General features: G+C 37.8%; 1 protein-coding gene across 3 annotated transcripts in view; it reads right to left on the reverse strand.

The window, feature by feature from the left end:
- JAZF1 (JAZF zinc finger 1) overlaps window positions 1-19566 on the reverse strand; it is a 187541-nt gene that overhangs the window by 87083 nt on the left and 80892 nt on the right. The window contains exon 1 of one of the 3 annotated variants that reach the window (XM_085568518.1): window positions 5914-6092. The exons of the other annotated variants lie outside the window; for them this stretch is intronic. Coding sequence (XP_085424644.1) covers window positions 5914-5989 — 76 coding nt within the window. The 5' untranslated portion in view covers window positions 5990-6092. Of the gene's footprint in view, window positions 1-5913; window positions 6093-19566 lie in introns of those variants that run through there. 3 annotated transcript variants of the gene reach the window in all.

Below are 19566 nucleotides of genomic sequence, written 5' to 3' on the forward strand. Positions count from 1 at the left end.
GTGTGTTATCAAAGCAGAGAGTAATTTGCCTGCTGGCACCTGGAGAAAGCAGACTCCTGTTTCTCAGTAGGTGCTGCCTGTCACACAAGGAACACAATGCAGATTCTATTAGATCTATCTCTTCCCCTTCCCCCTCCATGTATCAGACTTCACATGCTTTTAAAGTCAATTATGCTGCAAATACCAATTCCACAAAATAACCCAAGCCATGGTAAAAAAAATCTTGTACGAATTTAGCATTTAGAATGCTTGACACATTTTTATTCCTCTTGCAACCAGGTGCTGGGTTGCCAGTCATGAGAATGCTGCATTCACCTCTGCACTGCAGCAGGAACTACATGTAACACTGCTGGGTCTTCCTCAGCTATAGTATAAAAAAAATCCCACATAAACTTGTTCTGGGGCCATGGCAAGGCCCTCAGAGAAGAGCAGAAGAGCAGAGAAACTGGACATGCTGGCACAGGTGGCAGCAGCTCTGGGGCCCTGGCACAGTCCTTCCCCAGTTGAGGGGCATGAAGGGGCACACCAGCAGCTCCTCGGCATCCACCTAAAGCCTGCATGGCTGTGCTATCCAAGGACACACACATTTGGCCCACCACTGCCAGCTTTTTTCTCACTGTCTAAAAATGCCACCAGTCCATTCCTTTCTGCCTCCATTCCCTCTTCCTCTGCCCAGCCTCAGACAGTGCCTTTCCTCTCTCCTCCTGCCACTTTCTAACTCCAATTTTTCCTATATCCTCTCCTCCACCACTCTCTCCCCTCTCAAAATGTTCCAGCATAAGAACAGGTTAAAACTTTCATGGAGATGTTGATAACCACTTGTTCACTCTTGTACTACTGCACATAGATGCAATTCATTCCCTGGTCTGCCATCTTCCCTTCTGCCCCAGCCTGACGCCTCCACCCCCTTTATTGTATTTTACTTCCAGTTTAGGCAGTCTCTGCTTACATTCCTGATGTTAGTTAGCACTTTTTTGAGCAGAATGAACATACATTGTTAACAACTACAAAAAGATCACAACCATCTGAAACTTGATTAAAAAATCCCCAGTAGTTAGTGGTGGTATTTTTTCTTTCTTTTCAAAGGAACAGCATGTAAAGTTACAGTGAGATTAAGCAGCAGTATTCCCTGATGCTGAACCTTCAAGCCTGGACTTCTGGCACTCTGCTTTTCTCATGCACATTCATACACCAGCAATATTTTTTAATACCACACATGCTACCCAAAGCATGTCTTTGAACATGTGCTGCCCCACTGACCAGGATGTTCTGCATCAACCAATACTCCCTCTTAATCTGACTCGGGAATAAGGAACAGGGGGGGCAAAAATATGTGGTCAATCTCAGAAAAATGGCCCTGTATAATGTTACATGTTCAGTTTCTTCAAACTCACATAGACTGGTCAAAATCAGCCAAGTGTAGCCTAAATAGTTTCCAAAGAGACACCTATAATGTTTTAAACACTCACAAATGACAAATTTCTTCTTGAAAATATTTAAGCAATATAACTTAGGGTTGATCTGAGTTCCCTTTCTTGTAAGAAAAATATCCAGCACACACACACAAACTACTCCAGAAACTGAGGGGACTGGTTGATTAACATTACTTTAACTAGCTTCCCTCACTTCTTGAATTAATGCAGGTTATCCAACACTCACTACTTCACTGGTTTTACAGTAACACCTTAAATGCAGTAGAACAAGTTGCCAGCTGCTATGCATTAGCTGCCTTCATTGCTTGTCTCTTCTTATTAACATTATGTGCAACTGATTTCATTCCACAGTGGGAAGAATTACTTTCTGTAATGCTGTGAGAGTTTTTTAAGCTACATCCTCCTCATTTACTATGGTGCTAGATTTTTTTTCTCTTTTTTTTTTTTAAATGAAATATTAAAATAAAATGTTTATCTTATACTAACTACTCCAGAATTTTGCTCTGCATCCCAGCACCTCACTATTTAAAAGACTTGAAGTGTGGATGCTAACATCCATAAGATAGACAGAATTACTCAGTCATCTGCAGGATTAGACCCCTCCAATTTCTCATATCTACAACCTGCTTCATACTGGACAACTAGACAAGTAGTATGAGTGTATAATTAAGGCTGAGAGACTATAAATTGCACCAAGCCATCTTTGAACTGTTCACACAAAGCCAGATTTTCTGTGGAGTATGTTCTAACAAAATAAATCACTGACTACTGAAGCATGCTATGATTACTAAATCACCTCACTACACAGAAATAACTTGCAGCCTGAAAGCACTGCAAAATCCTAACCTGGCAGAGTATCTTAAAGAGAGCAAATAATAAACAAAGGCATACATATATCCTGTATAAGCACAGTCTTCAGTTATATAACTTGGTTCTACATTAATATTTCTGCACAAAAATACACACATCTTCATTGTATATAATGCAGCAATAAGTTTTTACCCTACAAGATACAAGAAATTTATCAGAAGCAACTTCACCTTCATAAGAGCTGTAGTTTTGAATCACTGTGAAAGATCACTTTTCACCTTACAAAATGTCAACAAATTCCAGTGGCATTATTTTACAACCACAAGATTTCTTCTTACAGAGACCAGGAAAGGTCACTACCACTAGCAAAGTGGTAAAGATAGTCTCAGAAGAAAGATAATGACTGAAAGGTGGTAAAAATTATACTCCTCTTCAACATCTGGAATATGAACTGGCCAGTTCTGTTTTAACCCCACCCTGCCACCATTTAACAAAAGCAGAGGTTGAAGTCAAGACTGACAGAAGTCCAGGTGCCTAAAGAAGGAGATATGAATCCCTACTCACAAATGCAGTGGCTGCATTGTTAAAATTTTTTGGTAGCTGTAATCCTCCAACAGATTTCACACACCAACAACCTGAGTAGCTTCTTTATGGCTGATAATTATCCTTTTATCCATCTTTGTCATAGGAGGTACTATGCTAAGTGAGTGTGGGGGTGATTATTAGGGAACAAATCTCAGCCTAACAAACAAGGTCTCTCAGTGAGCTCCAGTGAGCCTCTGGGGAAGTGAGAAGTACAAGACAATTCACTGATGTTGCAGATATTACTTTTGGAGGGAAGGGTTTAGAGATGTCCATATCTTAAAAAGACTTAGGTTTGAAAAATATGTCTTCTGTAAGTCATATCAATTTTTTACCAAGAGGTTACAACAAAAGCAAAAAGGCAAAACTCCCCTTACCAACCCAAGGGCCTTATTTCCATTTCAGTTTAATCTCTAAAAGAGTAACAAAATGCCTTTAAATGTAATGAAAATAACAGCCCTGCAAAGGATTTTAAATGGATTTTAAAAGCACATATTTGCAAGGACCAAGGACTTACAAGTCTCTCCCAAGTCACTTGGAGATGTTAATGATAATCTCACCTTTTTGTGCAAGATCACACTGGGGTAAACTGCCAACACAGACTCAAACCTGACTTTGCCAGAACATCCATACACACGTTCTGCTCGCCCACCAGCAGGTTCACAGAGTGCCTGTCTTGTATTTCACTTGGCCTTGAAACTGGCTGATATAAGTCAGCTCAGCTAGTTAATTAAAACCTACACTTCCCTTGAAACTAGCTCGCTTCACTCATGATGCCAAGGCAAATATTTCTGTTGGCTTCCTCAAAAGTCTGCAATTGTTCCTATGTGGATGTAGCTTAAAAAGCCAGAAATAGATAAATTCAATGTTACTGGAAACTGCTCCCCATCTAAAACCTCCATTACAAGGAAACCATTATGAGTTTCACAGAATCAATTCCAAATGCAGTGTTATTCGTGTCTTCTTATAAATAAAAAGAAAAGAAAAAAAACACAGACAAATTAACAGAGTCCCTTAAGTATATCTTTAACAGAAAAAAAAGTTATCTTCAAAAAAGGAGATTATGCTCTTCAATTCAAAGAAAGAACACTGAAGGATAAATATTATTCTCAAGAGTTTTAAATCTGTAATTCAAGAACACCTTTACTATTTAAGCACGAGTTTAAGTTCTTTCCAAGATGCTAAATGCCACATAGATGGAGTTATCAAAATGTGTGAAAGAGATCAGATACCAAACTTCCACATTTCCAGAATAAGTTCTTTAGATGACTTAGCCCTCTAAATAGATGACTAAGAAAGCTAGATTCAGGCAAGTTCAAAGAAGAAAACACTGTACTTATGTAAACTTTCACAGTTTTGGTGAAGGCTAGAAGCTCCAGAATATGTTTAAGGACAAAAAACTGCCTGCTTGGTCTATCCCAGAGTTGCAAGAATTTCTCAGCTGCAAACAGTTTATTTCCCCCATCACAAGAAGGTCATGAAACAGCAGGATTTTTGTCCTACTGGGGGAAAGCTCTGTTGGGCTGGTGCTGCGCTGCTGCTCAAATCAGGCCTGTGGACTTTGCACACAGCAACTGAGCAATTGCAATGTCTGCATTACAGCAGGAGAATAATGCAGTCCAAAGACGAGGCAAAGCATCAGAAGTCACAGCCCAAAAGCTGAACTACTGTGGACTTCTCCTAAAGCCTTCAAACACAAAAAGGTTATAATTAATCTTCATAACTGCAAATTACATATTACACATGTAGACAAGTGGTTAGCAAAAGGAAATGTCAAACAGAAGGTTTATTTAAATGGAGGCTGCCTCAGTAAAAAAACCCAACAAGTATAAATTGGGAATGCACAGACAGGCAGCTGGAAGGCAAAGCAGCAGCTGCTGACTTAACACCCTGGATTAGCACACACTGGTCCCTTCATGTTGGTGCACCTCCCAAGGAAGTGAGGCTGTCCTTGCAGAGTTCCCAAGGAAAATGGCAATTTGTAAAAACTGCCTCTTCCTTGGAAAGACACCATGATCCCAGGGACAGCACTCCCAGCCTTTTAGCTTCACTGAGTCTTAACAAATGCAGAACCTCTAAGATGCAATCAGACGACACCACTGCAAGAGGAAGCATAAAAAAGGGGAGGGAAGTTCAGAAGCAGAAAATAATTGAAAACTAAATCACAAAAACCTCTGCGAACACCACAACCAACTTCATCCATTGACTAACTCAGACTAACACAACTTAAATTCCATTTTGTAACACAACCCCTGTGAGACACAAGAACCCAGAATTTTGTCATATGAGAAAATGGTATCTTGGTGGGTGATAAAATAACACATGGTATTTCAGATAACCCACACAGAAACAAGCCTGTGCTTTGATCTTACAGCAGAATAGAACTTTTTATATAACACTACTTTGGATCAATCTTGTTTCATCCTTAAAAGCTGCCACTATTTAATTCAGACCGTGAACTTTTAAAAATAATGGCCATCCCTTACCTTGTCTAAACAGAGTTCCGATTACAGTTTCACATGCAGTAATTTAGTGCACAGTTACTAAAAGTATTTTAGCAATACAACTGAGATGATCACTTGACATTTTCTATTTTTAATTTAAAAACCAAATAGCCAAGTAAATAAGGAAGGACTTGCAAACCTGAAATACATCTTTAATGGGAAAAAAAATTGATACAACTATACACAAGCAAAGGTTATTTCAGATATGGACAATAGAAAAGAGAAAGAATGCATGGAGTTCAGTCAAGGATCCTGAATATTTTTTAAATGTTCTAATTTCTTCAATTAAGTTAATTATTGCACAATAGAAAGTGACCACAGTGCTCTTCAGTTGCTGAAAGCAACCTTTGGATCTGTCATGCTGCCTTCAAATGGGCAATTAAAGTGAAAAATGAAAGTGTGCATAACTTTCCAGTACCATATATTATATACAAATAACACACAAATAAGAACTGAAGTTCTCAAACCAAACACTTGATCAATTTAGTCATGCTTTTATCTGTTTATTTGAACATGCATTACTTTGCTACTCTTTAAATCCTTATTACAGATAATCTACTGCCTTAAGAAGAGTTTTCCCTTACCAGAAATTAAGAGAACTTCCGAATTCTCTGTCCCCAAAATAACTTGCATTAACCGAAGCTGAACAATATAAAACATTCTGGCTGTGGGCTTTCCTGGTCCCTTTTGGAGTGGTGCTGATGGAGACAGAGCTCAGTCCTCGAGGGCACTCTCAGACCTCTGGCACACCTGAACAGGCTGGCACCACAGTCTGCAGCTGCATCTGGCACAAAGAATGGCAACCCAATCAACCCAAATTTAAGTAATCTCCTACTATGATCTTCTCCTCTGAAAACCCAAACAAATCTCCAGCAGCAACTACAAGACAGAGAGCTGTGTGGGAGGGTATAACCCTTTGGGAAAATATTATAGTGCACTGTGATTGAAGATACCCTCAATCTCAGTAGCTCATGCTTCAGAATAAAAAGAGTAATGCTGTAAATCAGCTACTTAATTTCTATTCAAACAGAACGTAATTGCTGGTTAACTGGCTGAAAAGCAACAAATGCCAAAAAAAGGTCTTTGTGATCTTTCAGATGTAATGAACTGCAAGCACACTTCATGTGCCATGATGCTTTTCCACTTACTATGCTAATTAGTTTTTATTTGAAACACACATTTATTGCTGCAACCAAATGCAATCATTAATGTATTTAGTTGATAGGCAAAATATTAATGAATCAAATCAACAGGAAATAAGCACTGCTGGAAATGTCCCTTAGAGAAGGAAAAAAACTCCAAGACTGCTGGTATTTAATTTCACTTTTTAAATATTCAATTTTTAACCATTTGAAATGTTAACATCTTGTTTGCAATTTCTAAGTGCAAATACACTTAATGAAGCTTGACATAGAGAAAAATTAGAATGCCATTTTCACAGAACTTAACAACATTTAATTCAAATCAAATAACCTCATGATATGCCACTGGAGAGTAAATAAAAGGTCCATTTGCACTTAACAGTCAAGCACACAGGACATAACATATATCATTTTTAATCTCTAAAATGATCCCATTTCAGTAATTAAATGAGGATTTTTATTCCTCACCACACTGTGATGTCTCTTTTGGCTGAGAGTTTTAAAAACTCATGTACCATGGAAAGGCATTCACTCAGATCAGGGAAGGTTCCCAAAATCAATGAAAAGAAAACTTAATTCATGATCTAGGGATACTATTCTGTACTAAAACAATGATCAAGCCACTTCCATGACCTGCAGCACCGCCCACACAAGCACAATGCTCCTTTAATCACTTTTGCACTTTTGTTGGGTTGAAGGACTCCTGGCAAGCGTGGCTGTATTGTCTCCCCAGATGACTCCTGATGCCAGCAAAGCCCCTCTGCCTGCATGGCTGTGACTGCCTGGTAGGGACAAGTTTGTCATTCCCTATGCTGCCAGACTGGGGAGAGTGGAGGAAAAGGGGTGAACCCAGCCCAGCCTGCAGAATTTTTAGGTATTCAGTCAAACTGCTCCATCTCTAGCGTTTTCACACTTCAATTTCTCCCCTCTCTACAGTCATACCCATCATTATACAGTACCTCTGGAAGTGCAAAAAAAAAAAAAAAAAAAAAAAAAAAAAAAAAAAAAAAGAATGAGGGGCATTCATCCTGCTCTTAGCATTTTGCCAAAATTATAAGGAAATAAATTTTTAGAGCTGATAATTTATTGATTGATTGAGGGTTGAATTCTGTGGGTTTCTATGAGAACCCAGCCCTTATTTGGGCAAATCCATTGGGAAGTTTGGCCTTTTTTGGGCAAAACTTGGTAGCTAGTAGTAGAAGAACAGTCTTTACATAAACCACAAGGCTCTGTTTTTTCAATGTGAGGTGAGTGCATCCTTAATACCATATTTTAGGATAAACAGTTTAGCATAAAGGAAGCAGTTATTTCAAAAAAGCTAGTTTTCCTACTAAGTAATTTAAAAATTTATAGGTTTGTGTTTAGCCGTCATATACTCAAATACTCAAACCCTTGTTCTCATCTAGTTTTAATAATGAAAACCTGACTAAACATTCAAAAATAAATAAAACCTAGTATTACTTTATATAAAACTTCAAAAAATATATATCTTGACAGTTCTGATGCTTGAGGTTTTTATTTCCCTCAAGCACCAAAGTAGTAATGATCTCCAGGAGTTAAAATAATATGATTATATCCCAACTCTATGACCAGCTAAACCACAACTAAACTGCAGTGGCACATATTTCATTTGCAATGCCAGAAGATCTCAATTTCAGACTATCAACACAGTACTAATTTTCCAAGTGTCACTGGAAACAGGCCACCTCTAATTTTGGTTGGAAACTGTAATATTAACTGCTATAAGCAGCACAGCCCAGTATTTTACCAGTTCAACCTCTTCAACTTTACCAGGAATAAGGAAGGAAAGCTTTTTATTCTCAATTTAATACTGTGTCTTTTCTCCTCTGCAAACAGTGGTTGAGGGATTTTTTGGTTTATTTTATGCGAGGGTTGTATGAGAAGGAAACAAAACATATTTTTCCTGTGAGTCACTAAAATTACTATAAACAGCTTATCTTCTGTGCTACTACTCTTGTAAGAGACAGGATTCCTAATCTTCACTCCCTGCTAATAGGGAGTGCACAGAACTAAGCCATTTCTTGTAAGGAAGAAGGAAAGAGCATAATTACCTAGTGTTACTCAAAAGCAGCTCCAGAAGACAGCAAAGTGGAGCCAGGTGGAGCACAGACAGGAACCAGATGTGTTAGAAAATATTTGTAGGTAAATACTGTGTCTTACATAATTTTATTATTTCACTGGAAATCACTGCACTACCAATATGCCTAGGCCAAGGCTCCAGATTTGTCACCAGAGCTACATGAAGCATCCAGCAACAAGCCTACTTTGCAGGGAACAAGAAATGCAGAAAAACACATATCACATTTCCCAAAGGGAGTCAGGGTGTGGTGTGGGGGTGTCCCCCTCTTTAAGAGGAAGATATCATCACTGAATATAGTGCATAAACGTGAACCTAATACTCTGAGAGAAAAAAAAAAAAAATCTATTTTTCTGTAAACAAACTGTCAATAAACTTAAATAAAATAGTTATCCCCAAACAGCACCTTCTGGAAGTCTAAGACTCAATTACTGGGACAACAGGAACTGGCATATGAGAAAATCATTAAGTGCTGTTAACAATCAATCTTGAGCAACAAGACTATTTTGTTTGCCCTTAAGTATTAACAGCGGAACAGAATGTTTGCAGTTTTGTACCTTTGACACCTGTTTTTAAAGGAGAATGTCAAATTATCTTGAGAACTAAGAAAGTGAAATAGATTTCATACACTGAAGTTGGTGAATTAGCTCCAGTATCCCCAGGCACTGGGAAGCCAAGCGTAGCAAGGGGCTTAGTGCCCTCCATTGACTGAATCTGGCCATCTCAGTCCAGCTCTTAAAAAGGACAGGATTTTGCAGAACAGGGAATGGGTGAAGCCTCACAGCTCCACTAGACCTGGATCCTGCCATGTGATCTCTCACCTCAGTGGTCTGAACCCATATAGCACAAAGATAAAGATGAGGTTTTACCCTCAAGCAACCATTCATAAACTGAGGCTTGCAGAGGGAGCATAAAACCAAATTATGAATGGTCAGTTTAAAACAGAATTTATATAAGCTTAAAATTAATTTCTAATTTATATAAGCTTAAAAATATCAACATTAAACATAGCTAGATGAGCTTAATAATCAAAGATTTTCACCACAGTATGTTCTTATACATTCTAATTTTACTTTATTATCCCAATCAAAATCATGCAGCATCCAATAAAACAAACAAAAAACACACCCACAATCCCCTCCAAACAAGCAAACAAAACCTCTCAAAACTCCAACAACAAAATCCAACCAACCAAAGCAAACAAACAATCCAAACTCCCACACCAACCCCATGCCATTCCCCCCCACCAAAAACCCCATGTAAACCAAACCATAAAAAAATTGCCTGGTGTGAACACATAGTAAATACAAGAAGTTACCAATTCCTTCAAAATTCTCATTCTATTTTTGCCTTAACATAAAATTTGAATATAAAATAATTATTCAAATGTAACACCAATGAATACAAAGCTAGCTGACCATAATAAAAAAAAAAAAGTCTTTACAATGATGACAACAGGAAGACTAGTCACTATAAAAGCTCACAAAAAATTACATGCCATTCTTTGGCTTCCACAGTTTTGCCTGGCATTCATATAAGCCTGAAGTATCTGCACTTCTTTAATGATTGATGTAATAGAAAGCAACAGAAGAGCACTGCACTTTTTGCAGGTTAAAGTGGTGCTCCAGGTTAACGCAGGTCACACTCAGGCAGGCTTCTCAGCAGAGAAAGCTCATTTTCTGCTCAGGAATGTCTAAGGGATCAAGCATTCTAATATATGCACTAGTAAGTCAGAAATCAGTTTTAATTAAGGTAAGAAAAAGAAAAAGATATGAAAGAAAAGCTTTCCTACAAGCAGTAAAATTTCTGCTTGCATTGAATTATGTACAAAAAAAAATCTGCTCACTCATTTTTGCATGTGAGTTTGAAATGTTGTTTATTTCTGATGTAATAGTGTAGACAAGCAATGCCTCACTCCTAGCTCAGGGTAGCTTCAAAAAGTAGTACAGCCCTGTTTCAAAACAGTGTTAATTTACTGTATTTAGTCATTTGAAAAATAGATTGTTCAGAATTTCCATATCACCAGTTATTTTGCTATTTTTACGTATTATAAGTAATTAAAATCAGAAAGAACTTAGAAACAGGGAGGGAGGAAAGGAGGACATTCAAGCAAGGACTTCTCAGATCATGATACTAAAATATCTGCTGCATATATGCAGTAGATTACCTTTCAGGGTAACTTAAAAAAAGATGCACATGCTTCTAAACAATCCAGCTGCTAATTTTACAGTCAGTAGCTGACAAAGAAAATTACTTCCTAATGTGATGGTATAGTACGTTCTAAATTCTACTACTCTTACTACTAAACAGCAATTAATTAACAGTTAGGAGTTGACAACATTATAGATTATTACAGCAATAAATCTTAATACAATTTTTATTCTGTATTGTTCCTCCTCTGATCAACCCCCAAGTATGAAACAAAAAGCACAGCATACATTTACCAAAATTATTTAAGTGATATGATAGGAGGGAGACAGTAGATAAAGCTTCTGATGCTGAATTTAAGGACAATTTAAACTCAATAATTATTAAGTTGTCTCAATATTTATTCAGCTATGCTGTTACATACTCTGTTGGAGTTATTAGTAAACACAATTCTGTAAAACCCGCTAAAGAACATTAAATAATTAGTCCTCAAAAGACTATCAGTCTATAGAAAAAGACTTTCAATTTCCATATTTCAATAATGACCTTATAATTGAAATTGCACATAACATCACCTTTCCAAGTATGTTACTAACTGCAACAGCAGGTGCTTTCTATTTTTAGTCTGTTTTTCTTTTCTCCACAAATAGTTTTAGAAGTTTAACAAAACCCTTTAAAACATTTCCATCAAAGGCTTCTTTAAAAAGGTATGGCCCATTAAAGGGTATTTGTTCAGAGAAAGAGCTTCTTTGGTTTGCTGTTTCTAAACAAACTAATAAAAGAACCCAAGTGGCAAAAAAATACTTCTCCAGGTTCAACAGACAGCTGTATACTAGCATCAGGACAATATGACTGCATTCCTGCCAGAATTAATTCACAATATTTAACTAAAATTGCTTTGAACTCTTTTTGTATTCAGCATTAACACAGTGTGCAAGTATGGTGGTTGGATTACAAGAGAAATTAAGACCACCAGCAATAATGCTCCCCCTCCTCCAAAGCATTTTCCCTGTCCCTCCAATCAGCCTTTTCTATTCCCTCCTCCCGTTTCTAAATCCATCTACTAACACTATGTGAATTATCTCCTTCTCCATTCAGTTTGGATTTTAGGAAGTTCTAATATTCATTCCTTAGTACAGTGGCAGTGTGCTCACCCCTTGTTCTACAGAGTGGTGTTGATTTTCAGAGAGAAGCAGAGAAATGCCTTGCAACTTCTCCATAATTTATTCTAGCGCTAAAATTTTCCACTGCAGTCAGTAGAGTATCTAATAGCCTAGTCAAAATGAAGACAAACATCTTCTATGACAGAAAACTGTAGGGAAGGTGGCATGAATTAAAGAGCTTGGAAAAAAACACCTTAAACAAACCACCTCAGCAGGAGACCGAGATTGTTTGGCAATGAACTGCAGACAAGATGCTTCGAAAAGCCTCATAACAAAGAAAAAGCTGCACATTGTTTGAAGGTTCCCATGTCAGCACCACCCCTGAAGCCAGAAACATTAATAACTTCTCTTTTGTTTTTATTCTTCCTGCCGAGGAGAAGGGAGTTGAAACCAAAACAAGCAAATAAAAGTATATAAACATGATTTCTTTTCCTGCTAGTTGAAATTTGCCCATGCCAAGTACTAATGTACGATCCTGCAGTTGAAGGTTTCTTGTTTTTGTTTTGAAAGGGGCAATGCAGTCCTAGAATTTGGTTGAATGATAAAAAGCTTAGCACACTTCTTAGCAGAGGCTGCCCACTGCATCAGCTCAGCAGCCAAGCTTATCAGTTTGATCAGGTAATTGCTTACATCTTTTCCTGACTAGATTTCTCTTTTTCTTCCTTAAAAACTTGGAAAAAACTTTAATGAATTTATTATCAGTTAAATGTGCCAGACTGACAGCTATCAAGAATACTCTCTACATTGCCTTGGAAAGCAGAAATTTCCTTTGAGCAGTAAAAATTGTATCACTGGGGTAAAGACTGACTTTCCAGTGTGAAAGTACAGCCATATCATTCCAGTACAGGATGAGACCCGTGGAGTCTGACAACCCTTTGCAATCTGACTTCAATGGAAAGAAATCTGGGGGACTGTGGAAGGAAAGCACGGGAAGGTACAGCATGCTCTACCAACCATCAGCATAAATCATCAGTGGACTGGGACAGGGATGGGTGACTGGAGGCAGACTGCACTACAGTCATGCTGCAGCCTGAGGTAGTGTCTGCTGGGAATACAATAGCTCATTCTCCATGCCCATGCAATAAATGGCCTGCTCTCTGCAGCTACCAGTTAAGATTATAAATCAGTATGTTTTGCAATATTAAAAGCCACTCCAGCTGCAAAGGAACCAAGATCATAAATTCTTTTCAATGCACTCTTGAACAGCTTCAGACAGTAGTGAGGCTTTCCTGGGAACACTAGACAGCTGTAAAATAGCTGCTTCAAATTTAAGTTCTATTATAGGAGATGGAAAAGACCATTATTAACTATTTAATTAACAGATCAAGCTACCAAGACCCATGAGGAAAGAATTCAGCTCTTAACAAAAGGTTTTAACTGTTTCTTGATCCCCTACGTGAGGTTTTTGAATTAAGTAAAAAATCTGAGTTGAAGAACATCTCCAGACCTCATCTCCCAGTTGTATTAATGCATGCTAAGTTAACAGTGGGGATTAGTAGAATTTGATGTATCTCTCAGAAGGATGAGCCTGCTAACTCAGGCTCAGAGATCAGAAGAACCCACACACCAGCTCTTCCTCAAACAGGCATGAAAAAGGTCTTTGCTAATCAATTTTTCTCATTTGAAATCAATGGCTCTTAATCTCCAGTTGATCACTTAATTTACCAAAAAGGAAATTAGACTGTTTTTTCTGTAACTCACCAGCAGCTATAGTTGCCCAAGCAAATTACCTCTGCTGTTCATCAGACCTGCTTATTTAAGAGCAGGTTTGGAGTGGAATAGTAAAGGACCATTGTAGCATTACCATGACCAGGGAAAGAACTTCACCATTCTCTGCAAATCAATAGCTGCAATTATTGCTTAGTGGTTTCACTGAGACTTGCTTGGGCTCTGCATGTGAGAGAATGCCACCAGCAAAAACCCACTCTTTCTAAAATCCAGTTATGTTCAATGTGAAAAAAGAAGGGAGCCTACCAGTTAGCACATTATCTGCAATGGTGGACATGGAGAGAGCAAGAAGCTGTGCTGTGTTTCTGCAGGACAAAGCACTTAAGAAGGCAAGCAGAACCTGGAGCTGGACTGGATGATCCTGATGGGTCCCTTCTAATTCAGCATATTCTATGATGCTATCCTTTTCTGCTTCCCACAATAAGTCTGGACATGGTCCTGCTCTCCAGCACAAGCAATGTGTCTTAGCTCTTGTCTTCTGTGCAGGTATAAAAGGACCAGCTTCTTTACTACTGGTTTAAAGCCCAATATGAAAAAGAACTGTCACAAAGCACCTTGAAAAAGCATTGCATAGTAAGTACTTTTAGCCCACTATCAATAATGACAAAGCTTACATTAAAGAAAATTATTAAGTACCAAAGTCACTTCTGGTTCCAGTTTTAAATAAGAGAATGAATATTCTGCACTGGCTAGGATCAAAGGCCTCAAGGTCAATTTCCAGCTCAGTCACAGACTGTCCAACAGTCCTGACACTCATCTTTGCTCAATTCACATTTATTTTTACTTTTTGCACTTCAAACCTTCTTCTGCTTGCTGTGCATAAAATTAAAGAAGATTCCTGAGGCTACATTGTATTTGATGGTGCAATTAAGTATCTACAGTGAAATGCGAACATAACTATACTTCAAAATCTTCCCATAAACACACTTTTTTTCACAGTTCCAACAGATACAAAGTGCCATTTGCCTTGGTTATTACTAGTAGTGGAAGGCTGCAATGAGGTCTCCCTGGAGCTTATTCTTCTCCAGGCTGAGAGAATGGCTGTGCCATTCAGCTTCACTCATCTGGAAACTCACTGAGGGTACACTTGATCACACTCCCTGCTACAGATCCATTAAAGAGCACCAGGACAGAGCCCTGAGGAACACCATTCCTCAGCAGCCTCAGCCTGGACACAGAGCCATTGACCACAGCTCTCTCTAGCTGCACCAGGGTACCAAATAAACAAAGAACTCAGGCTGTAAGGCATACAACACTGAGGAGAAAACTCAAGAGAATGTGTATAACTCTAGTCACTGCATGCATCCAAATATTCAATCATCCACAAGTGCTTGGAGCCACTAAAACAGAGTGATCAGGGTGGGTGGGGAGGATGACACCCAAAACCACCACTACCACCCTGAAAATAAAAAAGAAGCACTCAAGTTTGAATTCACTGTCATATTCCTGGCAGAGTATCTGCTGAAGCACTGCAGAGAATTTTACAGGCCTGGAGGAGACACTGAAGAAATACAAACATATCAATGAATACCAGCAGTGAGAGATAAACAGTTTCAAATGCTTTGTACAACTAGAATCACTTTGCAGCCAGATTCATTGCCAAGATGAAGACTTGGAAGGCTTCTGTCAGACTATTTCCAATTACAGTGTTTTATGAAAACACAGGGCATACAGTATGCCTTGATGAGAAAAACCAGTGTATATATAGGCTCATCATCCTCAAGCAGAAAGCACTGAGGTAAGTACTAGTTGTTATGGATACGTCTGCATAAGTAATGGGTGTTATTGCATCTAACCTTTGGGTTTCATTTATTTTATATTGGAGGGTGTGGGTGTGTGTAGAGAGATTTACGGTTTATGTTATAAACTTTCATATGCCACACAATCCTGAAGTGTTCTTACACTGACTGAAAAAATACCTTCAAGCAATGAGTTTAATGTAAATTCAGAGGAATCAAATATCTTTAGGCAACTTTGAAAAATGCACTGTTGATTTTTCTTTTAATCAGTTTGTGTATTGCTCACAAATTCTTTGATAAGCAATGTTTCTCACTGAGTAGGCACAGTTAAATGTGAACAGATTTCATGACACAACGGATCCAGAAGTCACTCGTGTGTTCCTTGTGTCAACTGACCTCAGTTTGAGAGCTGCTTTTCTGATGACTGATGCTATACTGGGGGAAAAAATCCCACCCAACCATCTTTGATGACCTCACAGTTACTACTTGAGGCGCACACAGACTAGAAATACCATCATATTCTATACATTTTTCTTTGCATACATACAAGATAGGAGGAAAAATTCTAAAGACCAGAAAAATCAACTATCAGACAAAATTCTAAATCAGTACCTAGTAAAACAAAATGAACATCTAAAACCAGGAGTGTGGGTTAAGAGTTTTTTGTGTTGAGTTTTTAAAAATAAATTTTCATTTCAGTTAAAAAACAGAGTATTACTAATTGGAGAAAGTCTGTGTTTTAAGCCCTTCTGTTGGGTCAACCTGACAGCTCCAGTAAAAGTTCATGTGTTTTCTATTTTTAAATGAAAAATACAACTTGCTTTGTCCTATTTTGGCAATAATAACAAAAACCCAAATAATTATACGTGCACACATACATACATATATATATATATATTTATATATGCTTGTATATATATATACATGCCCAGTTTGATAGATCTGGAAATCCGTCAAATGAAAAATTAGTCCTAAATTTTTAAGCCAGCTTCAGAAGTTGGACCTATCAAGACTCTATATAGAGTTTGGAAGCTCTACAGATCTCCTAGGCCATGACTTGTAAAGCAGTAAACTACATTCAGACCTTGGACTGTTTCCTTGGACCTCTGTTCTCCTTTAAACCCAATCTTGAAAAGCTTTGCCTCTTCTCCTCTCTTCAGCTGTAGCAGTCCCTAAAGGCAGTTTGTGCTCACTCTCATTTTTGGTCAGAGAAACAAGAGAGAAAACTTTCAGGTCTCCCTTCCCAGAGACTTCAGCAGTCTATCAAAAGAGTTGCCAGGAAGTAATCTTTCAAACTCTTCAACAAACAGGCTCTGGTAAACGTAAAGAATTCTTAGAAACTTTTGCTTCTTTACAGTCTCATTACAAACATCGACTATGCTAAAATAATGAACAATTTCCAGATACTGCAACCTTGCCAAATTTGAGAAGTTTTCACTAAAAAGAACCCACTTTCCTCTCTCTTAAGTTCTAAAACTTGCTCCAAGACAGAGATGTAGATCAGCTGAAAGAAATGGATATATAATATCTTTAACACTAGTGAAACAGTTTTTCCGAATTTTCTTTAAAAATCACATGAAGCTTTTTCTTAAAACTCACAAAGAATGCGTCCGTAAGCTGACACTGAGCACAAAAAATGCCAGTCCAAATGGTTTGGATGTGGAAAGGATATAATTAAAACCACATCTGAAAGAGAAAATTGAAGTTCATTGAAAGGTCTTAACACAATTTCTTTACAGAACTCGATAACTTGCTGTCTTAAGTTATCTGCTGAACAGGTATAGAAAGAAGGAACTACCCTAAACAAAAAGCCTTATTGACAAAACAAGAGAATCTTGACAACATAAACAGGAGGAGATACTATCTAGCACACCTTTCTTTCTTCTGCTCTTTTAAGCATTTCTTTAACTCCTTTACTTTGAAACAAGAGTAGAGAGGTATCCCGTTCCAGGTAACTTTGCATATTATCTAATTAATCAATGCCAACCTCTGAAAGGGAAAACTAAATCTTTCCCAATTTCCTTCAGAATTTCCCAGCTTAGTGGGTGCCATCTGGCTCCATCAGCATTTTATTTCCTGTTCCAAATTTACTTCAACTTTTTGATTGCTCCTTGAGCTTGTTTTTTGTAAGACCCACAATGTCAGTGGGTCCATACACATCACTGGACACATTGTTTGAAGCACAGAGTTGACAAATAGAATCAGTGCAAACCAAAAGGACAGCCAGTTCTTATAGGCACATATTTTCTGATCTCACCTCATCTCATGATTACTTTGTCATCAAAATCAGCTGCACCATTACTTCTGCAATATCAGGATCAGCTGAACTACTTTTAATATTAGTCCTGCTGTTTTTGAAGCTTTAATGATGTTCCCAAATAATATGCCACAGAACAGAATTTACCACGATCCACCTATATATGTAATGGATGACTGAAATGAAATAATGAAAGAAATCACAGGGAAGAAATTAAAATCAAGCTAATATGGAAGTTATTTGAATGAGATTTTTAGTTGCATGAAGAGATTTAGCTAGGAACTATACTATAGCTGTAATTCCAAAATTATGGCACATTCTTCAGAAAACAAATCAACTTCAACATATCACTTAATTCAGTGAGTCAAGTCTGTAGCAAAGAAAGAATTTTGTTTTCCGAAAATCATTACTTCAGTAAATAAAGAAGGCTTTAAACAGCTAGTTTAGTTGTATCTTTTAACAATTTTTTTTTAATATTTTGAACTCACATACACAAACCGTATAAAATCATGTTTAAAATGCATAAAGCTCATAAAACTAGCTCAAGAGCATGAAGAAATTTTAAGTTAGAGATGCCAGCCTACTGAAACAAACAGAACTCCTAGAAACACCAATCTCAAAAGACTTGCATTTTCCAGGTGCAGTAAATTCTTCAACTCTTCTCTTGGTGAATAACATGGGAGGTTTCCCACATTCTCTGCAGTACCAGGCCACGCCATGAGGAACTTTTTACTTAACTGGATAAGCAGCAGCATTTCTTCCCCCTTCCTCCAGCCACATTTCACAACTGCTTCTGGGAGAATTCCCAGTTTCAGGAATTGACTGCTGCACTCTCACTATGCCTGAACTTCATGGACCCCGTGAGCTACTGGCACTTGGCTCCAAGTTCAACCAGAAAATACTGCTGTATATGAGCACTGCTGTAACTCTTATTTTACCCATTCTGGCATGTTTTCTCTCTGTCTCATTCTCCCTGCTCCAACATGCTCATAACAGCTATGCAGCAATTTAACTTCAGAGGAAATCTGAAGATCAGAACAAAATTATCTCCGATCATGAAATTCAGGTCGATATTTGACCTGCCAAACGAACAGGTTCTTTCACCAAAAGACAAGCCAGACATTTGAACTCTCAAGCACTGCCAGGACAGAGAGCAGCTTGCCCGTTCAGATGAGCAGCCAGTCTTTTGAGATCTCAAGAGATAAACCAGACAAAATGCTGGACAGGAACAAAATGTACAGTAACAGTATACAAAAGCTGGAGTCTAGGATAAGAACACAAATGAGGGGGAAATAATTTTGCAAAGCCAAGTTTAACTCATAAAACTAAATCTGAAGGCTAAGATTTTATCCTTCATTCTTTGTGACTTCTGGGAATCTCAAGAGTACACCAACATACCAACTCAAGACTACAGAACAAATTATGGAAAAAACTATTTGTACTTTGATAGTTTCCCCATCACCAGTTTGGAATGGATTTATTATGCAAATTTCATTTCTATCATAGTATAGATAGGAGTAAATTTCTGCTTGTTAAACTGTCTCCATCCTTGTTGCTGTTTCCTGCCTAGTATGTGAGAAAGTAAGCTCTACTGCCAAAACCAAAATGATCTGAGAAAATAAGAGATACAAGAAAGGCACATGTATTTACAAAACTGTTTCCCAGTTAATTTAGATAATTATCAAGATTGATTTGTTTTATATGCTGTAGCCTCTGGCATAAGCTTAGAAGAACAAATGGCTTGATCTTGCAGCCTCTCTTCGCACAGCTTAATCTTACTGCCTTTGAGGAGTAACCCACATGATAAGACAGCAAACAATGGAGAAACTGAGATCAAACAACTTAGATTAACAGATACTGAAGTGAAAACAGTTTTAGAAGAACCAAGTCTATCTGGTTAAGAACTGGGTGTGAATAAGAATCACAATATTTATTTTTAAAATTCTTGTAATGCATTGCACT

Source organism: Lonchura striata, chromosome 2 (assembly GCF_050655825.1).
Source record: "Lonchura striata isolate lonStrDom1 chromosome 2, ASM5065582v1, whole genome shotgun sequence".
Classification (NCBI taxonomy): Eukaryota; Metazoa; Chordata; class Aves; order Passeriformes; family Estrildidae; genus Lonchura; species Lonchura striata.